Genomic DNA, 25,920 nt, shown 5'->3' with positions numbered 1-25,920 from the left:
TTCTTGTGCATGAATTTTTCGATATGAAGGAGGTAGTATAGAGCTGCATTTTATCTGAGGTATTACTGGTACCTACTTTAGCCTTCTACTACATAAAGAATGGACGAAGGAAAAGTCAAAGAAAAAGAAGTAAATGATGAAACAGCAGCAAATAAAACCCCAGAAGGTTCCATCTTCTGCAGAAATGCACTAGGTTCTCAAATGAAGGGTGGCAGGGGGCAGATACTATAAATAAACATAACATATGCTTAAAAAGTATAGGGATCCAGTGTAGAGCTTAGCATATTTTAAGAAAGACCTATAAAATAAGGATTACTAGATGTAACTGCAGTGGTGGATACTAAAAGAAGCTCTACACAATAGAGTGACTGTAGGTGACATTAATGTACTTTTAAGAGTGACAAGGAGAAATTTAGAAAGTTTTTATTATAATCCATGATGAATGCTTAAAGAGTTTAGTCTGATATTAACTTCATATATATTATCCCTACATATGTATATAAGGCAAAAAATACATGGTACTCTATTAATCTAAACTATTATATGTTTATATGCATCAGTTAAAAATAAATCCAAATGGTGTTTTCCCCCTAATCTCGGTCACTTCATCACTCTTTACAGCTCGATGGTATCTGTATTGTAATCTATACTGATTTGATGTGCATATCTCTTTTATTCTGATTTCTTATCACCACCCATTGCCTCACCATAGGTGATGCTGTGGGACAATGGTCTGTACCCTGTCAATTGTATTTTAATAAAATGCTGATTGGCTAGTAGCCAGGCAGGAAGTATAGGTGATAGGCAGGGCAACAAGGCAGGAAGTGAAGGTGGGGCAATGAGAACAGGACAATTCTGGGAAGAGGAAAGCTCAGTCTGCAGTTGTCACCCAGCTGCAGAGGAAGCAAGATGAGACTGCCTTGCTGAAAAAGGGACCAAGAAGCCATGTGGCTAACACAGGCAAGAATTATGGGCTGATATAAATGATAAGACTTAATAAGAAGCCTGAGCTAATAGACCAATCAAATTAATGTAGGCCTCTGTGTGTATATTTGGGACTAAATGGATGTGGGACATGGTGGGACAGAAACCTCAGTCAACATATGCGGTATACAAAAATGAATTCCTGATTGTCTATTTGTCATCACTTTTCTTTTACTAGAAACATCAAGAATTTCAATAGTTCTTATACTTTAAGTATCAGTGCTTTGCAAATGACCCATTGATATTGTTTTCTTTACTGATCTCAATTGATCTTAAGAAAAATATTTTAGTGTACGACTACCTGTAATACTTTCTATTATGTCCTGGATTTTTTGCTTGCTAGTTTATTTATTTTTTAATCCCCAAGTGGTACAACCATTTTGTAGCCAAAACTTTTCAATGAATATATATTTTAAAGCAAAGTTATCTACCTGCCACCCAACTGATGTCTTTATAGTTCAGGGTTTTGTTTATTTTGTACTTTAAAAACTACTTTGCATTTGCCTATTTAGTCTATTAACAGAAAACCACTTGGTATATACTATAGCTGCATTAATTTTCCTAAATATAAAACTTGTTGTTGTCCAAATTCAATAGTTTATCAGGAGACAAGAATTTTAATGTACACACTATCTAGGAATAAGTCAAAATTAGGGAGGTAAGGAACAGTGAGGCCTGTAGCATATACATGACATTAAAATTCTTGCACTTAGAAACTTAAAAGTCCAAATAAAATGTATCTGAGAAATACAGAGATACATATACAAAATGGTAGTGGGGGGGCAGACAACCAGTCATTAGATCATGCTCTCTCATTTCTAAAATAGGACCCCAAGCAATGTACTAATCATCTTCCATATGCTTGCTCATCACTATTCTCTCTTAATTCAGAAATTTATATGAATAAAAGATATTATCTTTTATATTTGTCAAGTATCTGCCCACTATTCACTCTCAATAATACCTTATTAAGTCCTATTAATATTTCAAAGTCTAGTTCAAGGTAAATTTGTTCTAGGAAACTACCTTAACCACAGCAACTCTGGGAGCATAGCTATCAGGTTCTGGCCTTCTTGGTTGTCCCATGGACATTTTTTTTTAATTTTGGGGTCAGTTCTCAAAATAAAATCAAATATATTCCATTATAAATGAAACCAACTCTATTGAAAGAGTTGGTAATATATTTACCAAAGCAAATACTGTATAATAATAGATGTGTTTCTTGATTAAAACTTTAAAAAGCAAGATCTAGTGGCAATCCTAATAAGTAATTTATAAGTAGTAAGGAGTATAAACAATGTTTCTTGATATCTGTCATGATTGGAACATGAAAAGGAAATATTTATTACTTCTATTACTGTCAATAATAAATATTATCATTACTATTTTGGTCTGTTGTTTACATTTTTAATTAAATGAAACACAAAATATGAATAAGAACTACAATAAAAGAAAGATAAATTATTTTACACTTCCATGTTCAAAACCTGCTGAATCCTTTCCAATTGCACTGAACTAACATCTCCTTGAAAACTTTTCAGCACCGTATGCTACCTTCTACTCTTACATATGCCTGGCAAATATAAGCACAATTTCTCTATCAATATCTTTTTCCAGCATTTAAGAAGGAGAAGATGAGAGGTTGGGAAGATCAAGTTGGGTGAAGTACAGAGAGGAAGAGCAAGGAAAGTGATACCCTGATGGAGTGAGCCATTATGGGATTAGTGACAAAACAGGCACTGGGGAAATTCCCAGGAATTACCAAGGATGATCCCAGTTAAGACACTAAACAATAGTAGAGAGGTTACTTTAACTGCCTTCCTTCTGTAATCACATTGATGACTACCTTAATTGTCATCACAGAACCTTTATCCAGCAACTGTGGAAGTAGACGTAGACATCCATAGCTAAGCACTGGGCCAAACTCCTAGCATTCAGTCATAGAGAGGGAGGAGCAATAATATGAGCAGTGGAGTCAAGACCATGATACTAACCCACAGAAACAGCAGACCTGAGCAAGAGAGAGCTCACTGACTCCAGACTGACAGCTGGGGAACATGCATAAGACCAAACTAGGTCCTCTGAATGTGGGTGACAATTGTGTGGCTTGGGCAGTTTGTGGGGCTACTAGCAGTGGAACCAGTATTTACCATAGTGCATGAACTCCAGCCCATTCCCAATGGAGAGTTACTCAGTCTAGATACAGAGGTTTTGACTCAGGTGATATGACAGACTTTGTTGACTCATCATGGGAGGAATAACCCTCTCTGAGGAGTGGAAGGTGGTGGGGTGTGCAGAAGCTAGGGAGAGTGGAAGGATAGGAGGGAGAAGGAATGGGATTGGTTTATAAAATAGCATTGTTCTAAAAATAATAAAAAAAATTATTCTCAGGCACTATTCATCGCAAGTAAAGCATACTTTATTTTTTCTCTAAAAAATAAAATAATTAAATTGCTAATTTCATTTTTGTCAGCTCTGTATCTTTGTCTGCACACATTATTTTAATGACATATAGTCTATTAAAGACTAGTTGTGTGTATGTGTGTGTGTCCGTGTGTTTTTTTCTTTTTTTCTTATCTTAAAAGATCAAGTTAAATTATACTAAAGTAGGTTTTCAATACTGAAATAGTGATGCTACGAATCACCTAAATCTATTACATGTTACAAAAAGAGACTAATTATATATAATAAATGCACCCCAACAATCTGAAAATATAGAACATCCTGAAGTGATTCTATATGTTATAGCAAGCATTGTAAAACATTTCAGTTTCTAGTACACAGTGATTTCAATACCTACTTTAAATCTTGATATATGGAAATATAAGGGACATATGGAAATATGAAGGATTTGTATTTTATTTGTAATTTTAACATTTGAACTCTATCATGTTGACTAAATAAAACTAGTTTTTTTAAAGTAGGCAATTTATCCTATGAAATAAGTACAGTCTTCTAGCTGTCTAGTGAGGAAGAGTTTATTGATCCATTCTAAGAGATGTAACATTAGTGTTAATCCAAGTTCTTCAGAAATGATGTGTCCTTTTTTTTTTTGCTCTTGTTGCTATGAGGAGAAAACCATGTTCATGTACAACAAACTGTGATTATGCATGGATGGAGTTTAGCACTGTAATCAAATAGAACTTACAACAAAGTTAATCTGATGATACATATTTAATGTGCATTATCAATGTGTTACATGGTAATTAGATATAAATGGTAAACATCTTATATGAATGGCAAATTGATACTACTTTTGCATCATTGAAGCAAACATCTAGTTTGGGAGTGAGAAAGAGGTCACAGAGAAGCTAGTCTTTTCTGCATGAGGAAAGTAATCTTATGCGAGCAACAAGAGTGTAGAATTTCACATGAGGAGCATCCTTCCTTAACAGAATATTTTCAGACATATGACATATCTTAAATATAGACTAATTTTTATTATGTAAAAGTGAGAGAATCAATTTGGATTGACTATGATAGGCAATGAAAAAAGTTTCTCTAGTGTACAATGAGCAATCTGGCTTTTCAACAGTCTTATCAAATAGAAGCCATGAAAACACAGAAGATTGAGGCTAGAGAGATGAGTCAGTGGTTGAAAGAGTATACTGTTCTCAGAAAGCATCTGAGTTTGGCTTCCAGAACAAACTTAGGGTAGTTTGTAACTGTCTGTATCCACAACTCTTGGGAGTATCTGATGCCTCTGGCCTCCAGAGGCACCTGTGCTGATTTGAACTGTCTTGGATTATTTGCACAATAGTTGTAATGAATAACACACAAAGCTAAATATGGCTTAGCTACCCTACTTCTCCTTGAATGTAGCATTCATTCTGTTTTAAAATATGGTAAGGCAAGACAAGTAAACTTGCGATATCTCAGTAATGAAAGCTTTTTCATCATTCATATGTAAAGAAAAAAACTGTAATGGGATATGATCATAGTTTGAGAGTCAATCAATATAGCAATACTTTTGTGAATGACAACATTAAATCTTTTCCTCTGCATACCTTGGCAAATGAAAAAATATTGCAAATATGTAAAAGCCTCAAGTCATTAAATTTGTCAGTATAACTGTTATTTTTTTATTTTAAAATCAGGTTTTAAGTACTTTTGAGAATAAAAGAAAGAAAATATTCTCACTTATGCACATCCCCATATGAAACTAGGTTTCAAAGTATGCATATAGAAATATGGAAGGTCTTTGCTTCTATTATTTTATAGTATGTATAATGCACCTTTGCTTTTTAAAAAATTGTTTGAGTTTGGTCTAGTTAAGAGGAATGAACTGCTTACAGTTTGATATAGTAGCAACTTAATAATGTTTATTAAATTTCCTAGTTTAACTGGTCTACATTAAAGTCAATAGCTGCATTTCAAATTGTTACACAGATCTTACTTTTCCTTTTGGGAAAGTGAGGGACAATGAACCGAATTAAAATAGTGCTTGGCAACTTGGTACTTCCAGAAATTTCCTACCTGCTCTGTGAAGGCTGACTTTGTCCAGGCTCTCCTTTTGTGCTTTAGACCTTTATACATGCTGCTAAACCTTTAACTCTTTCTTTTTCAAACATCTATATGACTGGTAATGTTTTGTTCCTTCTGTGTTTCACCTATTTTGTACCTTCCTATTTTTACAATATATTTCTTAAATCATTATTACTAAATGTGTGTGTGCATGCATGTGTGTTTGTGCCAGAATGAATGTAAAGAGCTACCCATTTCAACTCAAGGAACAATGGCCATGTTTGTTGCCCACAAGAGCTTAAAAATAATAAAACGAACCTTGTTAATTTTTTTCTAAAAGAGGATTTTCATAAACGTGCCATATTGAACATAAATGTGTATCACGATAGCAAAAAGTCAGTATAAACCCATCAAGCTTTAATCCTATTGTAAATGAGCATGTTCAGATTTAAAATATACATGAGGTAAACTGGGATGAAGACATAAACCATCCACATAAATATGACTTGCTTGTGTCATTAATACATGTTCTCTATTACTTACAGAGTGTATGGGGGAAATAAATTGTTAGTTATAGTTACATAAAATAAATTAATTGGTATCTGCTTCCTTTTCAAAACAGGGCCTCACACATGTGTACTAAGCAGGCCTTGAACTACTGCTCTTCCGGTCGCTTCCTAAGTGCAGAGATTACAGGCATGAGTAACCATGGGTTTACATAGTACTGGGAATGGAGCTCAAAACAACATTAGGGTAGACAAGCACCCTACCACTGAACTATATTTGCAGCCCCTTTAGACATTGTTTTGAAGCTTAGATTCGATACTTCAAGGTGTAATATTGAATAATCTAAATTCAGATTCTCATTTGCTAAAGGGAGTAGACCATCACTAACACTTATTTCCTGAGGTGTTTTAAGATGCAATGAGATAATAAATACTAAGTGTTTGATATAATATGCAGCACAAGTATCCAACAAAAGAATAGTCTACCACATTTATCTACGGATCCTGAGAAAGATCCATAGACTATGCAATGTTTAAATTGTCTTTTTTGTTTGTTTGTTTCTTTCTTTCTTTTTTTTTTGAAGCAGGCTTCCTTGTGTAGCTCTGGAGATTGTCCTGGCATTCACTCCGAAGACCAGGCTGGCCTAGAACTCACAGAGATCCTCCTGCCTTTGCCTCCCGAGCCCTGGCATACTAAAGGCCTAAAGGCGTATACCACCACCGCCTGGCATACTCGGCTTTTTCACCCATAATATTGTAATAAAAAACTATTTAATGAACCCATTATGATGATGAAATATATGCAATTCTGTAATGTACAGAGAAAGATACATCTACAAATGCACATTTTTAAACTTAAAAGCAAGATATCTCGGGCATGGCAAAAAAGAACTGAAACCTGGATCTTAAAGACTGTGTCATCTCAATAATAACACTTCAGATTCTATTATCCAAAGTAAAAAAACTTTTTTCATAAAACCATTGATAAGCGATGCATCTAAAATATTTATGAAAATGATTTTAAAACCAAAGATATTCAATATACCTGAATTAGGGCCTCACTGAGCAAGTCTTCATTAACCTCCAAAATAATGTTCTTTATCTCCTCATATGGCATGCGGTAAGATCCTAGAAATATAGCTAAAATAAAATTGGATTTTATTAGAGACAAAATAGTATCAAAATTTAAAAGCATTATATACATATTTAATTAATTTATTAATTTAATTATATATAATTAATCATGTATAGATGGAAAATACTAAATTTTGTCACTAATAGACTAATTTGCAGAATTATATCTTATTTCTATTTGATGTACTATCCATATAGGCAAGATTACCTATATCAGTTGCATCTCAAGTACACATATGCACAAAAACAACCCTACTTATATCTCTTATGACACTATGCTCAGGCATTTTATATTAAGCTGATACAAAATAATCCACCAAAACTTAAAATTAAAAAAGATTAGTTTAAAACGGTCTTTCGAGTCATTCTATATTTTAATTTCAAAATTTTTAGATACATCCAACATAGAATTTCTAAAGAATGACAAAAATGTAAACATCACTTTATTTCTTCTAAATCTTAGTTTAAAATTATTCATTAGAAAGTTGAAGAAAGGATTATTTAGTGAGTTTTATGTTGTGTTATTTTGAGTAGTAGCATGAAATTACATGTCATCTCACTTTATCTCCTGAAACACATCAAACAATACATCTGAGAAATGCATGCTACTTGCTCTCTAATCATCTTGTGGCTGTTATGGATAAGATACAATATGCTTTTCCAAAAACCTCTAATGCTAACTGTTTGCTCTCCAATGGACATTTCAGACATGGGACTTCAGATAAGTAACTAGCCCACAAGACTTCATTGGTGACTTCAAGACAAATGCACGATTGATACTTTAAATACATCGCTGAATATACTATTAGAAGATGAGGCAGAATTAAAATAAAATTCACTCAGTGGGGCATGATCTGAATGGTATATCTTGCTTCCAAACTCGATTTCTCTGGATCTCTGTTTCTTTACCACTAAGAGTTGAGTAGCTTTGACTCACCATGTTTTGTTGTTTTGCCTTGAGACCAAAAGCAATAAAAGGGACAAGACATGGACTAAAACCAGCAAAAAAAAAAAAAGAGCTAAAATAAAACTTTTTTTTTTTTTTTTTTTTTTTTTTTTTTTAGCTGACCTACTCTACTAGTTTTTGACAATGACTAAAAGTTTACTAAAATGGTAGCCTTTGGAGCTAGCAGATTTCCTGTGAAAGTATGACACTGCTTACTTTAAAGCAAACTATACACTTCTTAATAATGACCACAAAATGTGGGAATATTTAAGAAGCCCACTTGATTTACCAAGAAGAAACAGTCAAGTGTTTTTGATTTTTGTTTTTTTTAATATAATTTCCTATCATCACAAAAACAATGACATAGGTACAGTGAGAGATTCTGAGGGAAAAGAGACCATACCATAGTCATGTAACTTTTCTTTCTGGAATATTATTGTAATCATATGACTTTATTATTATTGTTAAGATCTGACTCTGGCTAATGTATAAAACAAACTTTACCACAGGCATATACATAAATATATATATATATATATATATATATATATATATATATATATATATACAGAAACAGACAGACAGAGATACAGAGAGAGACAGAGCGAGACAGCCAGGGGTAAGTACTTCCCATGGTTTCAGTCATCCATTGGAAGTTTTGAAATGGATCTCACACAAATATGGTAGGACACTATTATTTCTGCCAGAAAAGAGCTGAAGTGCCTGACTTCATTGATGCACTCTGCATTCTTGCTGGCACTCAGGTAGTGAACTCCTATTTTCTTCATATGCTGAATCATTTACATCATTGGATATATTTTATGTTACGTTGAAAGAATTCAACTCATTTTAACTGGGATAGCTTACACTTACACAGACAGAACTTTTAAACAACACATTCCATTCCAGTCTACACTAAATCCACTTTTAAAAGAATATAGGTATGTTCTTAAAGGGAGAACCTGAAGTAACATAATCCTGAATTTTTCTGAAAAGATCTGTATGTTTGCACTGGTAACAAAATAAAATTAAATATTTATCATCTAGGCAAATGGTTACTAGACATAGGAACTGAATGTGAGTTAAAAAATTGGAAACTTGTTTTTTTTCTCCTTTTCTCAATAAAAAAAATTGAAATAAATCTCTTGGATAGATATTAACCAGGAAATAAGTTCATACTGTATACTGAAAAAATTACTGAACATCAGCTTTGTGAAAAAAAATACTATCATTGCAACAAGACACAAATTCTTGATAGCTATTAGTAGACCGATTTTTGAGGTAGATTTTGCCTGATGCCAGAATTGTAAGTTGTTTACTTTAATTTCATTCTTAAATAGCCCCCACAATATTCTTTGTGTAATTAGAAATGAAGAATTTATTAAAATTTCTGGTTTTCTCAATATCTAAACACCATTCTGTAGTGATAAAAGAAAATATTCTAGGACCAATGTGAGAAGAGAGAGTATGCCAAATAACACTTAGAGGCTTGATGAAATGAACATGAATTTAACTATCTGACTCCATTACTAACACCACATTTAATGTCTCAGTTCTGGGCAAAAGGCCTCCAGGATCAACCACCAGTTCTGAAGTGCACTGACTAACAATATAACCAGATCATATTACAATTCTTTCAAATAAGGGAATAGTAATTAAATGACTAAATCAACACCGACTAGAAAATATTTCTAAAAAATATGAATTTCAGGACTAGTCAGAAAACTAATTATAAAAACTTAATATTTTTGAATACCAACATATATTAGGTTTCATAATGTTCACTATAAAAGTTTTATTAACAATACTTTTATTAACAATAGATCTAAAACTCATAGGTCTCAGTGGATTAAACAATGTTCAATTTTTATTTTCTTCATTTTAATTAAGTGTCAAAAGGCAACCTGGATTATATTTATACATGATCTTCCTTCCTTCTTTCCTTTCTTTCTCTCTCTCTCTTATTCTTCTCTCATATATCACATCCTGACCACAGTTTCCTCTTCCTCCTCTCCTGCCTATCCTGTGCCACCACCACCCTCCTCTGCCATCTCCACTTCTCCTTTTCCCTTCAAAGAAAAGAAAATGAACAAACAGCAGGTTTCCCAGGGATCTCAACCAAACACGCTGTATCAAGTTGCAATAAAACTAGGCACCACTCCTTGTATAAAGACTGGACGAGGCCACCCAGTAGGAAGTTTATATAGGATCTATTTTCTAGCAATGTAACTGGTCGAAAAAATTGGAAGGTTGTTTACACTGAATAAGCTATCATCACAAAACCTATGCAGAAAATAATACATACACAGATTCTGGGCTGTTTTGGGATCCAAAATCCTCAATTCCTTCATTTTCTTCTTTGGAGGCCCAGGCCTAATTTCTTCTGCAGCATCTGCATTCCTTTGACCTGAAAGAAAAATGTTGGTTCATAAACAATAATGGTTCTAATCCAAGTACATGGAATAACATTAGTAAGGCATGTTAACTACATTAATAAAGGTGATTCTGAAATCAATAAATGTATTTATTTCATTAGCTCAGGGAAGAGGATAAACATAAAAATATAGAGCTGTTTAGAGACTTCCCTACAAATTAAATATCAGCACTTAAGCAGAAAAGATAAGCCAAACAGAAGTAAAAATCAATTGCTGCTTCTTCTCTAATGTGTAACATAAATTACTTCTTTACAGGTAACTGCAGCAGCACTGGGATGAAATATATAGTAAAATCTCACTAATTTGGAATAATTGAGGAAAGAGAAACACATGCCTTTGCTCCTAAAACATGCTAGTATTTAGACATTTATTTGATTCAGTGAAACACCTTAAAGCACCTAAGGTGACATAAACTGCTAAACAGGGGGCAACAGAAAATCTCCTCAATGAGACTGCTTTGAAGAACAGGTTTGAAGCATTTGCAAGCTGTACAACAGTACCACCAATTTGCATACACACAAGTACATACCCCCAAAGATGTGGTGTTTTGAATACGTGAGTTTTATCTTAGCTACCATTTTAGAATCTTTTCTTGGAACAATATTATTTCTTGGTTCTTCAAATGGTTGAAAGTATTCAAACAAGGAGTACAGCATCAACGAGAGATATTAGCCCCTATTCCCCCTTCAAAGACACTAGTGTCTTGAACACACTGGCACAGGAGATCACTTCTTAAATATAAACCCAGTAGCACAGACACTGAGAGAAACAATTAACAAATGGAACCTGCTGAAAGTGAGAAGCTTCTGTAAAGCAAAGGACATGGTAATCAAGACAAAATGGAAGCCTACAGAATAGGAAAAGATCTCCACCAACCCCATACTGGACAAAGGTCTGATCTCCACAACATACAAAGAACTCAAAAAATTGGTCATCAAACAAACAAATAATCCAATAAAAAATGGGGTACAGACCTAAACAGAGAACTCTCAATAGAGGATGATGGAGGAAGGTCATTGGTTAATTATAATAAAGAAACTGCTTGGCCCTCATAGGTTAAAACATAGGTGGGAGGAGTAAACAGAACAGAATGCTGGGAGGAAGAGGAAGTGAGCTCAGACACTATGCTTCCCCTTTCTGGGACAGACGCGATGAAGCAAGCCAACAGGTCAGACATGCTGAATCTTTCCTGGTAAGACTGGTGCTACACAGATTATTAGAGATGGACTGATCGGGATATGAAAATTAGCCAGTAAAGGCTAGGATGCTCAATCGTACCACAAAGACATGTGCTCAACTATGTTCACAGCAGCATTGTTTGTCATAGCCAGAAACTGGAAACAACCTAAATGATCCTGGACTTAAGAATGGATATGGAAACTGTGGTACCTTTATACAAGGGAGTACTATACAGCAGAAAAAAATGACATCTTGAAGTTTGCAAGCAAATGGATGGACCTAGAAAACATCATATTGAGTGAGGTACCCCAGACCCAGAAAGAAAAATATCATATGTATTCACTCTTATAGACATAAAGCAAAGAAATACCAGCCTACAATTCACAATCCCAGAGAATCTATACAATAATGAGGAACCTAAGAGAGACATACAAGCATAAACGGAAATCCCCAAGTCCTACCTGCATAGAAACTCTTCAACAGTTGTGCTCAAGTACTATTGGTTTACCTTGTCTCTGATAAATACAAGGCTGTAGGCAATGGGACCACTAAATCACTTTACACAAGCAAAGCCATCTTTTTTTCAATCAAGTGACTTTCTTGTACTCAAATTTAAGCTGCTAAATTTCATCACTGACTGTTATTTTCTTTGGCAAATATAAACATCATTTTGAGGCACTAATGATTTTTATTATTTTAATTCATTTAATCTTGGCTCATACCTTACACATAAGTTATTTAATTTAGTAGGAAAAAGTAGCAATCAGTATATTTTTGTTAAGGAAAGATAATCAGCATCTGTGAAACTTGAGCAATATTTCAAAGGATGCTTAAAAATGTTATGAATTCATAGATTACCCTTGCATTAATGGTGTAACATATACAAATTCTGTTATCATAGCACACAAATAACACATGAAATAAATTACCTACAGAACAAATATTAAATGTTCTAAAGTTTAGTAGAATGACCAATGTAAAGATAGAGACAGTAAAATGAGTCTAGATAATACTTCCCTTGAAAATTATGTTTTTGTGACAGGTGTCAAGTTCTTAGGAATGTTGCCAAAACATAATCATTGGGACTGATGAAAGAAAAATGACTTTTATTATTTTTTTAAAAAAATCATCATAAACGTTCCTCAAAGGAGCTTTCTGAGAGCACAGTGTCTTTCTTATGCAATAGTCAACATTTCAATTTATTCTAATTTTAAGCTATTCTCAACTTAAGACAACTGCATAAAGAAAGAAATGACAGTTCAATAGCTATTTCTGATGTCAATAAAGAGAATTTAAATTATATCAAAATTACCTCTGGAAGCACATTCAGAAAATTTGACACAATCAAAGAAGTAGTCAAGAAAATGTTCCTAACTTCAATAGGCCTTAAACTCTGCTACAAAACTAATTAAACAGGGACATACAGGATGAAATGCTCTAAGACAAATGGTCTATGATTATTATTTTGTTTCTAAACTAATGGGCTTCCTGGCTAACACAGGTGTACATAATGCTCATCTCATTAGTGTCACTTTATATGCTAACTCAGTGTTTCTTAACCTGTATGGCTCACAACCCCTTTGGGGGGTCGCATATCATATATCCTGCAATCAGATATTTACATTACAATGTATAAAGTAGCAGAATTACAGTTATAAAGTAGCAATTAAATAATTTTATGGTTGAGGGTCACCTTAACATAAGGAACTGTATTAAAAGATTGCAGGATTAGGAAGGTTAAGAAGCACTGCATTAGGTATTATTTTTCATTAAAATCTAGTCTGAACTCTTTGATGTTCAAATGAAAAAAACTTTGAAATTAAAAATACATAGCCAAAGTATCTATGGCTCAGAGTTTCCTTTGGAATTAGTCTGTTTTAATTGTTTACTGTAACTGGAATAAAATCCTTAGTTTAGAAATTGATAAACATTCCAACAGTGAGAATAAGAGATTTGAGAATCAAAGTACAATAGCAAGTTTAAAATAGTTCCCAAACTAGGCAAGTTTTCAAAAACAATATCTATTTTTGTCATTGGCCCCTGTTTTTTTGTTGACTTTTTAAAAATATTCCTTAGGGATCAATAACAGAGGCTCAGAAAGAGAATTCCAAGCAAATAGGAATGACATAGCAAATGTCCAGAACAGACCATATTAAAGCATTCATGTTAAAAACTGCCTTTTGCAATGAACTCAAATGCTACTTTTCTTAAACTAATTTAAGTTCATATGTTTCTAATGCATGCAAACTTTTAAAAACACATTTTACCAAAAGTATAGTCACTTAACATTATTTGGATAAAACTGAAATTTATTTTATGCTTCAATACAAAAATTCTTTTCCTCATTCATCCAATAGTCCTCACAGATTCCAAGGTGGTATCTGTTCATTCTAGGTGGCCACTCTATGGCTTTGCTATATTAGTTTTTGTAATATTCTACTTTTTAGCATAGAAATAAATATTTGGGTAAAAGCATATATAATCTCCAATCCATTGCAACAGTTTTTAACCTGATAGTCTTGGAAACTATGAGGAACAAATGTAGCAATCACGAACAGAAGTGAGGTAGCAGCAGTTGTCTTAAAGCTCTCTGGTTCACTGTGAACGAACAATACAGTCAAATATGAACTCTCTTGCACAGTAGAAAAGTTATACGGGATTTGAGACTTAAAATCCATTGGATTAAATTAACTTTAGTGCTTCAATTGGCATTACGATCGAAATAAAAATGAATCGTTATAAAATATTGTCTGTAAGAAGATGCTTATGACAAAGATATTTGTTAAAGATGTGCTACCACCAAGATACTCATTAGCTTTTATAAAATACCCTATGCAAGTTCTTACATTTCCTTTAATATGTGGGTTTTATATGAAATCGTACTATAAATTTATCCTTTTACAAACAAGGAATGTTCTTCATCATAAATGAAGTAAATATGGGTATATACTCTCTGCAATTTAATATATGCAATATTTAGAAATCCTCTTTAATTTCTGCTATCCCAGTAGATGTACATAAATATTTGATGCAGATGTTTATAACTGTAGAATATTTATCTTAGAATATATCAAATGAATAACATTTGATGACTTATATGATGGCAAAGAATCTTAAAAATATTGTTAATTTTTTTTTTACTTATCACAAAACTCCTATAAGAGATTCCTTGAGGAAGATTCAATGGTATTCATTTACTCATTCATCAAGCAGCCCTGGCAGAGGTACAAAGGTAGCATCTGATACTTCTATGTGCTTCTTCTATGACTTTGCTATTCTAGTCTTTGTAATTTTCTACAAAATTACAAATCCAGATTAAAGTATATAAAAGTTCAAATCACTTTCATTACTTTATAAACTGATAGCCTTGGAAATCATGAGGAACAAATGTAGAAATCACAAACAATAGGAAAGAGAATAATCTTTTATATGTTGGTAAAGTTTACTCAGTATGGCAATCAACAAACTACCCAATTGTGCTCAATTGTCTTTGGACAAAATAACAAATTTGTTTACAAAATCTTGAAAGGGAAAGCTGAAGCAATGTGCAGAAAGAGATTGCATTTCTGTCTTCTCTTCTATGCTACATAGGACAGCTGCAAAGTTTTCCCCTTCCCTACCGCCTACAGCTGCACAGTAAGGCATCCTACAGAAAAGTAGACTTTTATCCTGACACCTGCATAGTACCTGAAGCAATAGGAAAGGCATTATCAAGAGTGTTCCTGAAGTTCAGTGCACATTAAACAAGACTAATGGTCCTAATGGTGGGAATCACACACACACAACTTTGTAATGATTTCCTAATTAAGGAACAAATCTTACTAGTTGTAGTTTATACAAGAACACCCCCAAATCAGGAAGCACATGTTACTGCAAATTAACATCTGCATAACTAATATACTTGTACACCTGTTCATTAAGCCAGTTACTGAACACTGCTAAATGTCACTAGAACAGTATGTTTAACAACGTGCATAGCTAATGTTGTATATTTTCAAATCGGCCTCAATATCGTGGAAGATACTGTATATTTTAGGGAGAACAAATAAAGATGTTTTAAGATTTTATAATAAATAAACTTTGTTTCAGCTGGTAATTTCAAAATCCAAACAAAAGCATGGTTCTTATTTGAATGTAGAATTTGACAAATGAGGTTGAAGTTTTTCCCATTAACTTTTAACCTAAGCTAAGTACATTATTCAAGTTAGAGTCTGTCCCATTACCCACATTTTCCCTAGCTTCCTATGAAAAAATGGATAACTTCCTGGCTATGGTATCTACTCAAAATTTCCCGTTATTTCAAACTACATAATTCATGTGACAAGTTAATGATTCAAGTAATAAACCACAAGAGCAATATTTGAAAGAGAGGAATATCAGGAAAAGTAAAACTGTAAGAAATATAATGCTAAATTCTAGTACTGGTAAGCTATGAGGATATTTCTTATTGAGAATATAGTTTGGAGAAGCAACATACACAAGCTCCTCTAATTTTTGTGGGGAATCTTAGATAACTGCAAAATCCTTTACTCTATTTAGCTTAATATGAAATAGTTATTTTGTCTAGCAAGATTTAATGGTACACATAAAACTACCACTAGACTTGGCATTAGATATATTCTAGCAACTACACAAGACACTTTTTTTTAATTAGGCCAATATAAGTGTGCAAAAATTAAATAAACAAGGTATCCTTAAACAATAAGCATTAACTTCATTACAATTCTGAAAGAATTTCAAGATAAAGGAGTTGCTAAGGTGGGTTTCATTTTGAGGCCCCTTATTAAAAAAGCCACCATCTTACTGTGTTTCTGTGACTTTTTTTAGTGTGTGTCAGGGCCAGAGAATGAGATTTTCTGGGTATCTCTTCATAGTCACAAACTCAGAGACTGATAATGGGGTTCAACCTGAAGGTCAGAAAAGGAAAGCAGTCAGCCACTGGCTTTTACTTCATCTCAGTATGAAATGGCGATTCTGCCTCCAGGAATCCTCAAAATGAGATTGTGTCTGAAAGCTGTCTCCTCTGGTTTTATATTTCTCTCTAGGGCTGGGATTAAAGGTGTACAACCCGGTTTCAACGACAAACTAGTGTGTCTAGTGGGACTAAAGGTATGTGTCACCACTGCCTGAACTGTTAGGCAGACCACTGTGTGGCTGTTCAGACAAGCTTGATTTATTAACATACAAATGAAATATAACTACATTAGAGCTAGATCATACCTTCTTATTTAAAGCTTGATTACTTTGTCAAAGGACTCATAACCAAATAGCATGATACTTAATAGTATTTATAAACAGTGAATCAGAGAAGGAAGGAACCAGCTATTCAGTATACAATAATACTAAGATTTTACATTTTTACAAAATGAGCTCTACAGAGCCAAACTTGTGTAGGGTCACAGAGAAGAGTTAAATGGCTGAGATATATGGTACCAAACTCTCTTCTCTTACCACTGAGTTCCATCATTTCCCACAAGATGCATAGTTGTTTCTCAGATGTTTATAAGTAAATATAAACATGTAGATATAAACTGTAAATATTAATTTACATGTAAATATTAATTTTCATAATAGAATTTTTTCTGGTGTCCAAAGTATATTGTTGTGTATTGTTGAGCACTAAATTAATGCTATTTCTTTTTTTCTTTACGTGACTTGGTATCCTCAATTTATAAACTGCGATTTTGAATTTGGTGGCTAGTGACCTCAGCAGGAGACACTCTGTATTATTTTTTCTTTTAGATTTTTCTATTATTTCCTTCTTTCCTTCCTTCCTTCTTTAATTTAAGCTACTTGAAGAGGAAGGTAAAGATTTGATGCAGAATAGACTTGGGGTATATTTTTCATCCCGGTCTAATTCAGCCTCACAAAGTAATGTTTCTCTAATGTATGAGCAAAGAATTTTAATGGAAAAGTTGGTGATAATGTCTGGGATCTAAGGGCTCATAGTAATCTGTAGAGGAAAAAAGATAGTGTTGTTGAGAGTGGCTCAGCATGCTCATAAAGGGCAAATGCATGTTAAATCTCAAGACAAAGAATAATAGTAGCCTAGCTGATCACCTTTATCACTGTTTTCCAATCTCAACACCAACAGGGAGAACCTGGAAAATTCTGCAGTAAACCAATGTCAGTACTGTGGAAATGTATTGAAAAACAAAACAAAAACAAAAAAAACAAACAAAAATATTAAATTTGATTCGTTACTATCACAAGGCACCAATGCCTGTTTCCTAGGTTGCTTATAAGAAATGAACAAAATACACATGCTAAAGTTTCACAATATATAAAACACAAAACATAACGTTTGTAGCAATAGTGAGTGGATTTGCAGATCAAAATGTCTTTGTTCCAAATGTTCAACTCAGCCTTATTAGGTTAGTATGAAGAAGCCATATAAAAGAAGAAAATGAATAAGCAAGAAAGCATTCCAATAAAATACTTGTTTGCCAAACCACATGGCCAAATAGATTTGTCCTGAATTATGTATTTGCTAACATCTGACATAAAAGGTACCTAATAAATTACCAAGACCTTATCCCTTTTTTTGCCAAAGAAGTTAACTTATCCTTACTTTTACTTTTAAATATGGGAGTAAATGTAAAATATTTTTCTTGAAAAACAATATTTAGAAGTGTCCTAGTACAACTGTTGATTAATAATTCTAGTTTTCAAAAAGCATGAATATAATAAATCACAAAGTCCTCATGATTTTTAAAAATATCTACCTTATAGGGATCAGCCATCTGATATCACACTAACAGCCATTTTTTCCCTCCTGGATTCTCATATAATTTTATTATATGTCTTCACGTAAAATTATAACAAAACCAAATCAACAGTAATGAAATTATAAAATCAATTTCTCCTTTGCCACTATTATTGGTTTGAATATGTTTGGTAATGATTGGTTCATTGGTTTAAGGTAAACTGAAGAACTAAATTCTACGAAAAAACTCCAGATAAATCTAGACTTTGAATTTTATGTAATATTCTTCTCTTGCTTTATGCACAAAAATATTACTGAGTGTTTCAATTTGGTTTGTTGCTGGATGAGCTCTATGGGAAATAAGCAAAGCTATATTGTCTCTGTTTTTGCCATTTGGATTCCAACTGCTTTCAATTTTATCTTTCAGCAGTAATTTTCTTTAGTTTGGAAGCTACATCAGTGTAATCTGTTGAAGGTGATCGAAACATTAGGAAATCTTTTTGCGAGGGCAAAATAGAGTACCTGAACTTTTCGCTTATTTCTTTGTTCTTAAAGTTAGGTTTAGCCTGCTGGCAACTTTAAATTTGAAAGGAGAAAGGTAGTATTTGAGACTCATTTGGAAATGTGCAAACATGAGAAGAATAAAATTCAAATAAGCACAAAGGTTCTATGTTTAGGACAGACTTCTGACCCTCTTCCTTCTCAGACTATTATTGTTCCCTATTACATCATCCAGCATTTTTGAAGAATAACACATTAGCTTCATTATTCCATTCTCTTCTATTACTTAGTTATAATGTGAATTCTAACTATACATTTACCTTTGAATAAGAATGTCAGAATCTCCATAGGAAAGGTCTCAGGATGGATGTATCTATAAAACCTCACATATTATTAGCAAAGTTTGAATCAACTGTTCCAAAGCATATAATAGAGAAAACTCAGTTGACACAATAAAGGAACCCCATATTTAACTATGTCAAAAAACTATCAATAGCAATCCCCAAAAGTCTTCTTTGCATTTCCTCTTAATCTCAGAACTAACACTATAAGGATATTCTTGGTCAATGGCAGCTGATCCTCAATGCCAATGATTTACTTAGTTTTAAACCACTTAAGAAAAAGATGCATTTCTAAATTCAAGGACTTTCCATATATTTGTATAACACAATAGTTCATATATACAGATTTCTAGAATAAATAAGAATGTATTTCACATTAAATAAAAGTGACTGCACTGCACACATAAAATTCATAAACGATATTGTATAAATTGCCTCTCTCCTTTTTATATAGATAGTTGTGGCTGTCAGAACAGTACAAGAAAAAGAAAATAAATCAGTCATTGGAAACTAAACAGTGGATAAAAAGCAAACTACTTCTCTCAACATTTCTATATTATCTGCTAACAAAACAGCCAAGGTAGGAAAGGACTTGGACTATGTAAAATAAGTATTTTATTGCATAAAAGCTGAATTCTTAAAAACTATTTATTGTATCTACTAAGTTAAGCTAGTTAAATGCTAAGAGAACACACCATGGCTAGTTTCATTACTACTGCATACTATCAATCACGCCAAAGCCTGTGTGTTTTAAACTAATAGACCACAAGGACAAAACTTGAGTGAAAGTATATATTCCTAAATGTAATGCTCTGCTTTATGTCAAGAAAATTTTGGCTAGGTTCTGAGCTAGTGGCATGATGATACCAACTACAAATAATGAGAATAAGGATCACCTGAGTACAACACAAAAGGTGCTTACCAAAATAAATGGATTAAATTTATAAGAACCATTTTAAAGAAGTTAATACAGTTTTATATTGAGTCCTCGACAGTCATAACTAGTTCCTGTTTTTGTGTGTGTCACAGTGTGTGTTTGTGTATGTGTATCATTAAATATATCACCATTCAATTGATTATGTTTAGTAATGAATTTCCATGAGGTGTATCACTAATGTAAATGCCAGAAATGGTAGACACGGACTAAATAATTTATTTTAAGGGCTAAATAAAAACAGTTCTTGGATGAGAACCTGGCTTGGAAATTGTCTCCAATAATTTATTTTTAATAATACCATGTAATAGTATTTTTAACACTAATGCAAAACATAAAATCTTATATAAAATATAACCCTAATAATTTATTGGAGAACAATTATTTTTTGCTTACTGTGCAGTTCACATTAATTTCTGAGGCAACATGTTAAATAACAGAGGGCCCTGTGATATTTATACAGGTATATATAAGATAAATGTAATGATTGAGAATAACATTGTTTGTACAAAACTATCTCATGTGTGGCCACCAAAACTCTTTAGCTTTTAGAAATGTATAGAATGTGGGTAGAGTTATTACAATCAAAGTTAAAGCACGTTTAAAATTTATTATAGTAAAATCTTCATCGTGCTAGAAGAAGAAATGCCTATAATTTAAGGTTTTACCACAAACTTATTAAAGATAAAAGAGAAAGTAATAGTCCAGATAAGAAGCAGCTGCTAATAGTCACAGATAGCAAATGAATTTGACTGGAGCAGGACAGCAACCTGCTGGTTCTTTTTCCTCCTAAAACATTTCAAACCTGCTGTGCTTGCCATTAGGCTGGCCTTTACTTCACCCTAGCCACTTCAGTCCTATCACTGTGGGGGATCATTGTTGCTTCCCTGGGACTGCTGCCTAAAAGTGTACCTCTCTGCTTTTAGCCTAGAATGCTTTGAATCTAAACTCAAGTACTGGTTATAACTACAAAGAAGGTGCAAGAAGTCAACACGTAAAATCTGAAAAAGGGGTGTCATACACACACACACACACACACACACAAACACACAACCCCCCCCCACACACATGGCTTCAAATTGGCAAATAGGGAATAATAGATTTCTAAAATATTACTTTAAAACATGTTGGAAATGTGGTTCCATTATGGACATTTTCCACATATGGAAATATCACCATGCAACCCATTCATTTACATACTTAATACGTATATATAAAAGAACTCTAAAACTTGGTACAGCAATGCATGAGAAAGAATGAAACAAACATAAGTGTATCTGGCTTCCCATATAGATCTTCTGGAAGTAAATCTCATGAGTCATTTAAGGATGACTGAAATATTCCTTAATAAAACCCACTCCTTTATATAAAGTAGGTGAGAGTGAACACAGAAAAGAAACAATTATGCTTATTAAGAACATCTTTACCTGGTCGCAGCGAGGTAGAGGGAGGAGTTAAGTGTTCCTTTGAGGGCGTAGCTCATTTATTTATTTATTTACTAAAATGTTCTCCTCCCATTTCCCTTCCACTCCCCCCTTTCCCTCCTCCCTCCCTCTTCAGTCCTAAGAGAAGTCAGGGTTCCCTGCCCTGTGGGAAGTCCAAGGACCTCCCCTCTATATCCAGGTCTAGGAAGGTGTGCATCCAAACAGACTGGGCTCCCAAAAAGCTAGTAAATGCAGTAGAATCAAATCCCAGTGCCATTATCATTGGCTTCTCAGTTAGCCCCCACTGTCAGCCACATTCAGAGAATCTGGTTTGATCACAAGCTCATTCAGTCCCAGTCCAGCTGGCCTCGGTGAGCTCCCATGTCTCAGTGCACCCCTAGCGGTCCTGACTTCCTTGCTCATCTTCTCCCTTCTTCTGCTTTTCATCTGGACCTTAATTTCATAATAGTTACATTTTAAATATATTATTGTCCTGGAGTGAGTTATTATATGTACTGCTACACTGTGTGCCAAATACAGGTTGAAAATTTTGTAGCATTCTAACTGTGAGTCCTGCCTACTGTATAGCAAAGACAAACACAATTAAAATAAAAAAGTTGCAAAAAGACTGATGTGGGATTCTCCTCTGTATGCTGTGAATGTGTTTTACTACCATTAATTAAGAAAAGAAGCTGCTTCAGCGTATAGTAAGGCAGAATATAGTCAGGCTGGAAGAGATATATAGAGAAAATAGGTGGAGTCAAAGAGAGATACCATGTAGCTGCTGCAGGGGACAGATGGCAGGTGGAAACCTACCAGTAGGCCACAACCACATGGCGATACACAGATTAATAGAAATGGGTTGATTTAAGATCTAAGAGTTAGCCAGGAATATGCCAAAGCTATTGGCAAAGCAGTGTTATAATTAATACAGTTTCTGTGTGATTATTTTGGGTGTTGGTGGCTGGCGAATGAACAATCAGTGCCTACACAAGACTCTCGAGTAGCTGCAAAAAAAAATGATTTTACCTCCCTTCACATTTTTTTTTTTGGCTGCTGAACCTTTATCTGTTGATCTAGACAAAAACAAGGCATGGTAGTCTCTATTAAACTTTTTCTACTTACTTTATCTTCACCAACAGCACTAATAACACCTTTCCCCTATTACTGCTAACTTCATTAATGCACATGCATGTACCTTATTGTCTTACCTGTGTCAGAAATTCAAAACAAAGAGAGTATATTTTATGTTCCCCATTAACGTCTCCTCCAGAAGAACAAAATGTTCACAAGATCATACTGAATAGATGATGAAGGTATAGGAAAATGAGTGTGAGATTGATAACCATCTGACTTCAGACTGTTTGCAGTAAAGATACCAAAGGATAGGCTCAGAGCAGGAATAATAATGATGTTAGGGCAAAAAGAATAATCAAAAAGGTGTTTCAAAACAGGAGTATGCTGGACTATTACCAAAAAAAGCATTGGATAAAACTGAACTCTCGGAACATGGTGAACAATGAGGGCTGATGAGACGCCAAGGACAATGGCACGCAGTTTTGATCCTATGCAATCTGCTGGCTTGGTGGGAGCCTAGCCAGTTTGGATGTTCACCTTCCTAGATATGGACGGAGGGGGGAGGACCTAGGACTTACCACAGGGCAGGGAACCCTGACTGCTCTTTGGACTGGAGAGGGAGGGGGAGAGGAGTGGGGGGAAGGGGAGAGGGCTGGGAGGAGGGGGAGAAGAGTGGGAGGAGGGGGAGAAGAGTGGGAGGAGGGGGAGGGAAAGGGGAGGCTGGGAGGAGGTGGAAATTTGTTTTTTTTTCTTTATTCTTTTATCAATAAAAAAAAAGAAAGAAAAAAACAACAACAACAACAAAAAAAAAAACAGGAGTATGTGGTGTCCTGAAAGTAAAATAGAGCTTAGTTTAATAAGAGACTGATGGAGGTGGGTCTTGTATCTTATCTGTTGCTTTCATTGGTTAATTAATAAAGAAACTGCTTGGCCCTCTGATAGGGTGGAATTTAGATAGGCAGAGTAAACAGAACCCAATGCTGGGAGAAAGAAGCCCAGTCAGGAAGTTGCCATGATTCTCCCACTCCAGACAGATGCAGGTTAAGATCTTCCCTGGTAAGCGCACCTTGGGGTGCTACACATATTATTAGAAATGGGCTAGTCCAGGTGCGAGAGTTAGCCGAGAAGAGGCTAGATAAAATGGGCCAAGCAGTGTTTAAAAGAATACAATTTGTGTGTATGTTATTTCGGGGCATATGCTAGCCATGTGGGAGCCGGGGTGGCAGGAATGCTCTTATTACAACAAGAGACACTGAAAATATCATATCACAGGAAGGTCAAGCACATTCTAAAACCTGCAAAAACAAAAATTACAGAAGAAAACGGGCCATGACAGACTATACACAGTGATTTCAATGTAACTAAGATCAAATACTATAGGAAACAGGAAATAATCAAATGGAAACAGTAAGTACATGCCACTCATTTTAGACAGTGGGAAAAATATTCCTATCTATAGTATGAAGTAGACAAAATGAATGAATTCAAACTTTCTATGAGCTTGCCTATTATAAGAAGGTACCTGATTTTCAAATTCAAGAACAGCTTTTATGCTACAAATGATTTCAGAACAAACCCAGCATACAATGATTTACTGGACAAGATCAATAGAAACTGTGCAAAAGAGATTATACTGTTCAGTGATCCATGATGCATCAATATCTATAATGGACTGAGACAAGGTGATACAATTGCCCAAAGCTTCCCAAAGACGCTCTTCAACAAAATTAAATAGGAAAATAAAGTACATACAGACAGTTAGTGAGTAGCACACCTTTTTTCTAATGAAAAAAGTTCTGTCACATGAAAAGAAGAACGTAGCACTATACCAGCTAGCATCAGAAAAAAAAAATTTAATGCCTACATCATAAAAGATGCATGCAACAAATATATCCCACAAGTCTGTCAATATTAATGCCAAAGAATATAACAACACTATCTATGTGACACAATAAATGAGCAAAAGTGATTTGATTAATGCTTAATGGCAAAGAAATAGCAGCTCATGCCAGTTTATTGGCATAGAAAGAGTTACTGAATAGCAAACCACTAAAGAAGATTAGAACACTATTTAATTTTGTCATATTGAGGTTAAAATGAAATATGGGTATTTATCTACATCATTAGCTGAAGTTGATAAATTGACTGTTACGTTGTTGCCCATGGTGTCCTGAAAGTATGAAATCTGACAATATACAAACCTAATGGTAGTTATTAAGGCTTCTCACCACTCTAAGTACAGAGGGATCAGCTAGGTGGTCTGCAATAAGACAATAGGTGGCTCCCTCAACTTACTGAATGTATTTGTGGCCTTATTAAAAAAGATATTCCAAACAACTTCTGTGCTGATTTAGTGAAAAGATATGCTTTCTCAAACAATCTCAATGCAATGCAATTAAAGATAGAGTAAATTTCTTTGTGCTGCTGGTGTTGAAATCTTACCCAAGAAAGATTCACTATCATTAAGAAATCTTTATCCAACATGATGTCAAAATATCTCCTCAATTAAATCTTTAAATTTTTTATGAAAGGTGGTTGTTTCTACTATCCTATGTCTCTTTAAGGAAAGCATTACTTACCATTCAGTAACAGTACCCAGAGCAAAGTAAATATTTAATACCCTTTCTAACAGTAGCTATTAATGCCACTATTATCATATTATATTTTATTTTATTTAATGAGTATCTCACTCAGTATATTTCTACTCTGTAATGATCATATTACCTCTTCAAGGTAAGGATCCCATTTTGACAAACTGCCTCTTTTAGCACATTGGCCTACTCTTGTGCTTAGCTGAACTGGCATGCAAAATAGAAAACAGAGGGAACAGCACTGATGTGAAACATCTGTAAATGTCAGGCCATATTCCATACCACCTCCCACAAATACGTGACATCATGCAACCTAAAACAGTATGGAGTAAAATAAAAGGGATTCTTCAATTACAGGTAAGCATACCACACATAGCAAATTCCTCTAATAAAGATGATAAAGGAGTAAACTGTCTTAAGAGAAAAAGAACAGAAGTAAAAATCAATCACCATATCTACTTACACATAAGATCATAATTCAACCATGATGTGATTATTTAACATTACCAAAAGATATATCATTATTATTGCCTTTAAAATAAAGTGGTAAGTACTTTGCTAAAGCAATTATAGTAATTAATAATTGCATAGAGTCTACATTTCAATATAAAGTAGAATGAAAGTGTCCCAATATACAATGTCTTCAGGAATGACTTACTAATGATAAAATTAAAAATATAAAAAATAACAAAATAAAC

At 33.9% G+C, this 25,920-nt stretch overlaps 1 protein-coding gene across 3 annotated transcripts in view; it reads right to left on the bottom strand.

The window, feature by feature from the left end:
* Diaph2 (diaphanous related formin 2) overlaps positions 1–25,920 on the bottom strand; it is a 736,918-nt gene that overhangs the window by 400,394 nt on the left and 310,604 nt on the right. For all 3 annotated transcript variants that reach the window (XM_075958584.1, XM_075958587.1, XM_075958586.1), the window contains 2 exons: positions 10,340–10,441; positions 7,000–7,094 (listed from right to left, as the gene is read on the bottom strand). In XM_075958584.1, coding sequence (XP_075814699.1) covers positions 7,000–7,094; positions 10,340–10,441 — 197 coding nt within the window. The remainder of the gene's footprint in view (positions 1–6,999; positions 7,095–10,339; positions 10,442–25,920) is intronic.

This window comes from Microtus pennsylvanicus, chromosome X (genome assembly GCF_037038515.1).
Source record: "Microtus pennsylvanicus isolate mMicPen1 chromosome X, mMicPen1.hap1, whole genome shotgun sequence".
Classification (NCBI taxonomy): Eukaryota; Metazoa; Chordata; class Mammalia; order Rodentia; family Cricetidae; genus Microtus; species Microtus pennsylvanicus.
Note: the sequence above shows the minus strand (reverse complement) of the source record. Positions and strands in the feature narration are given on the sequence as shown.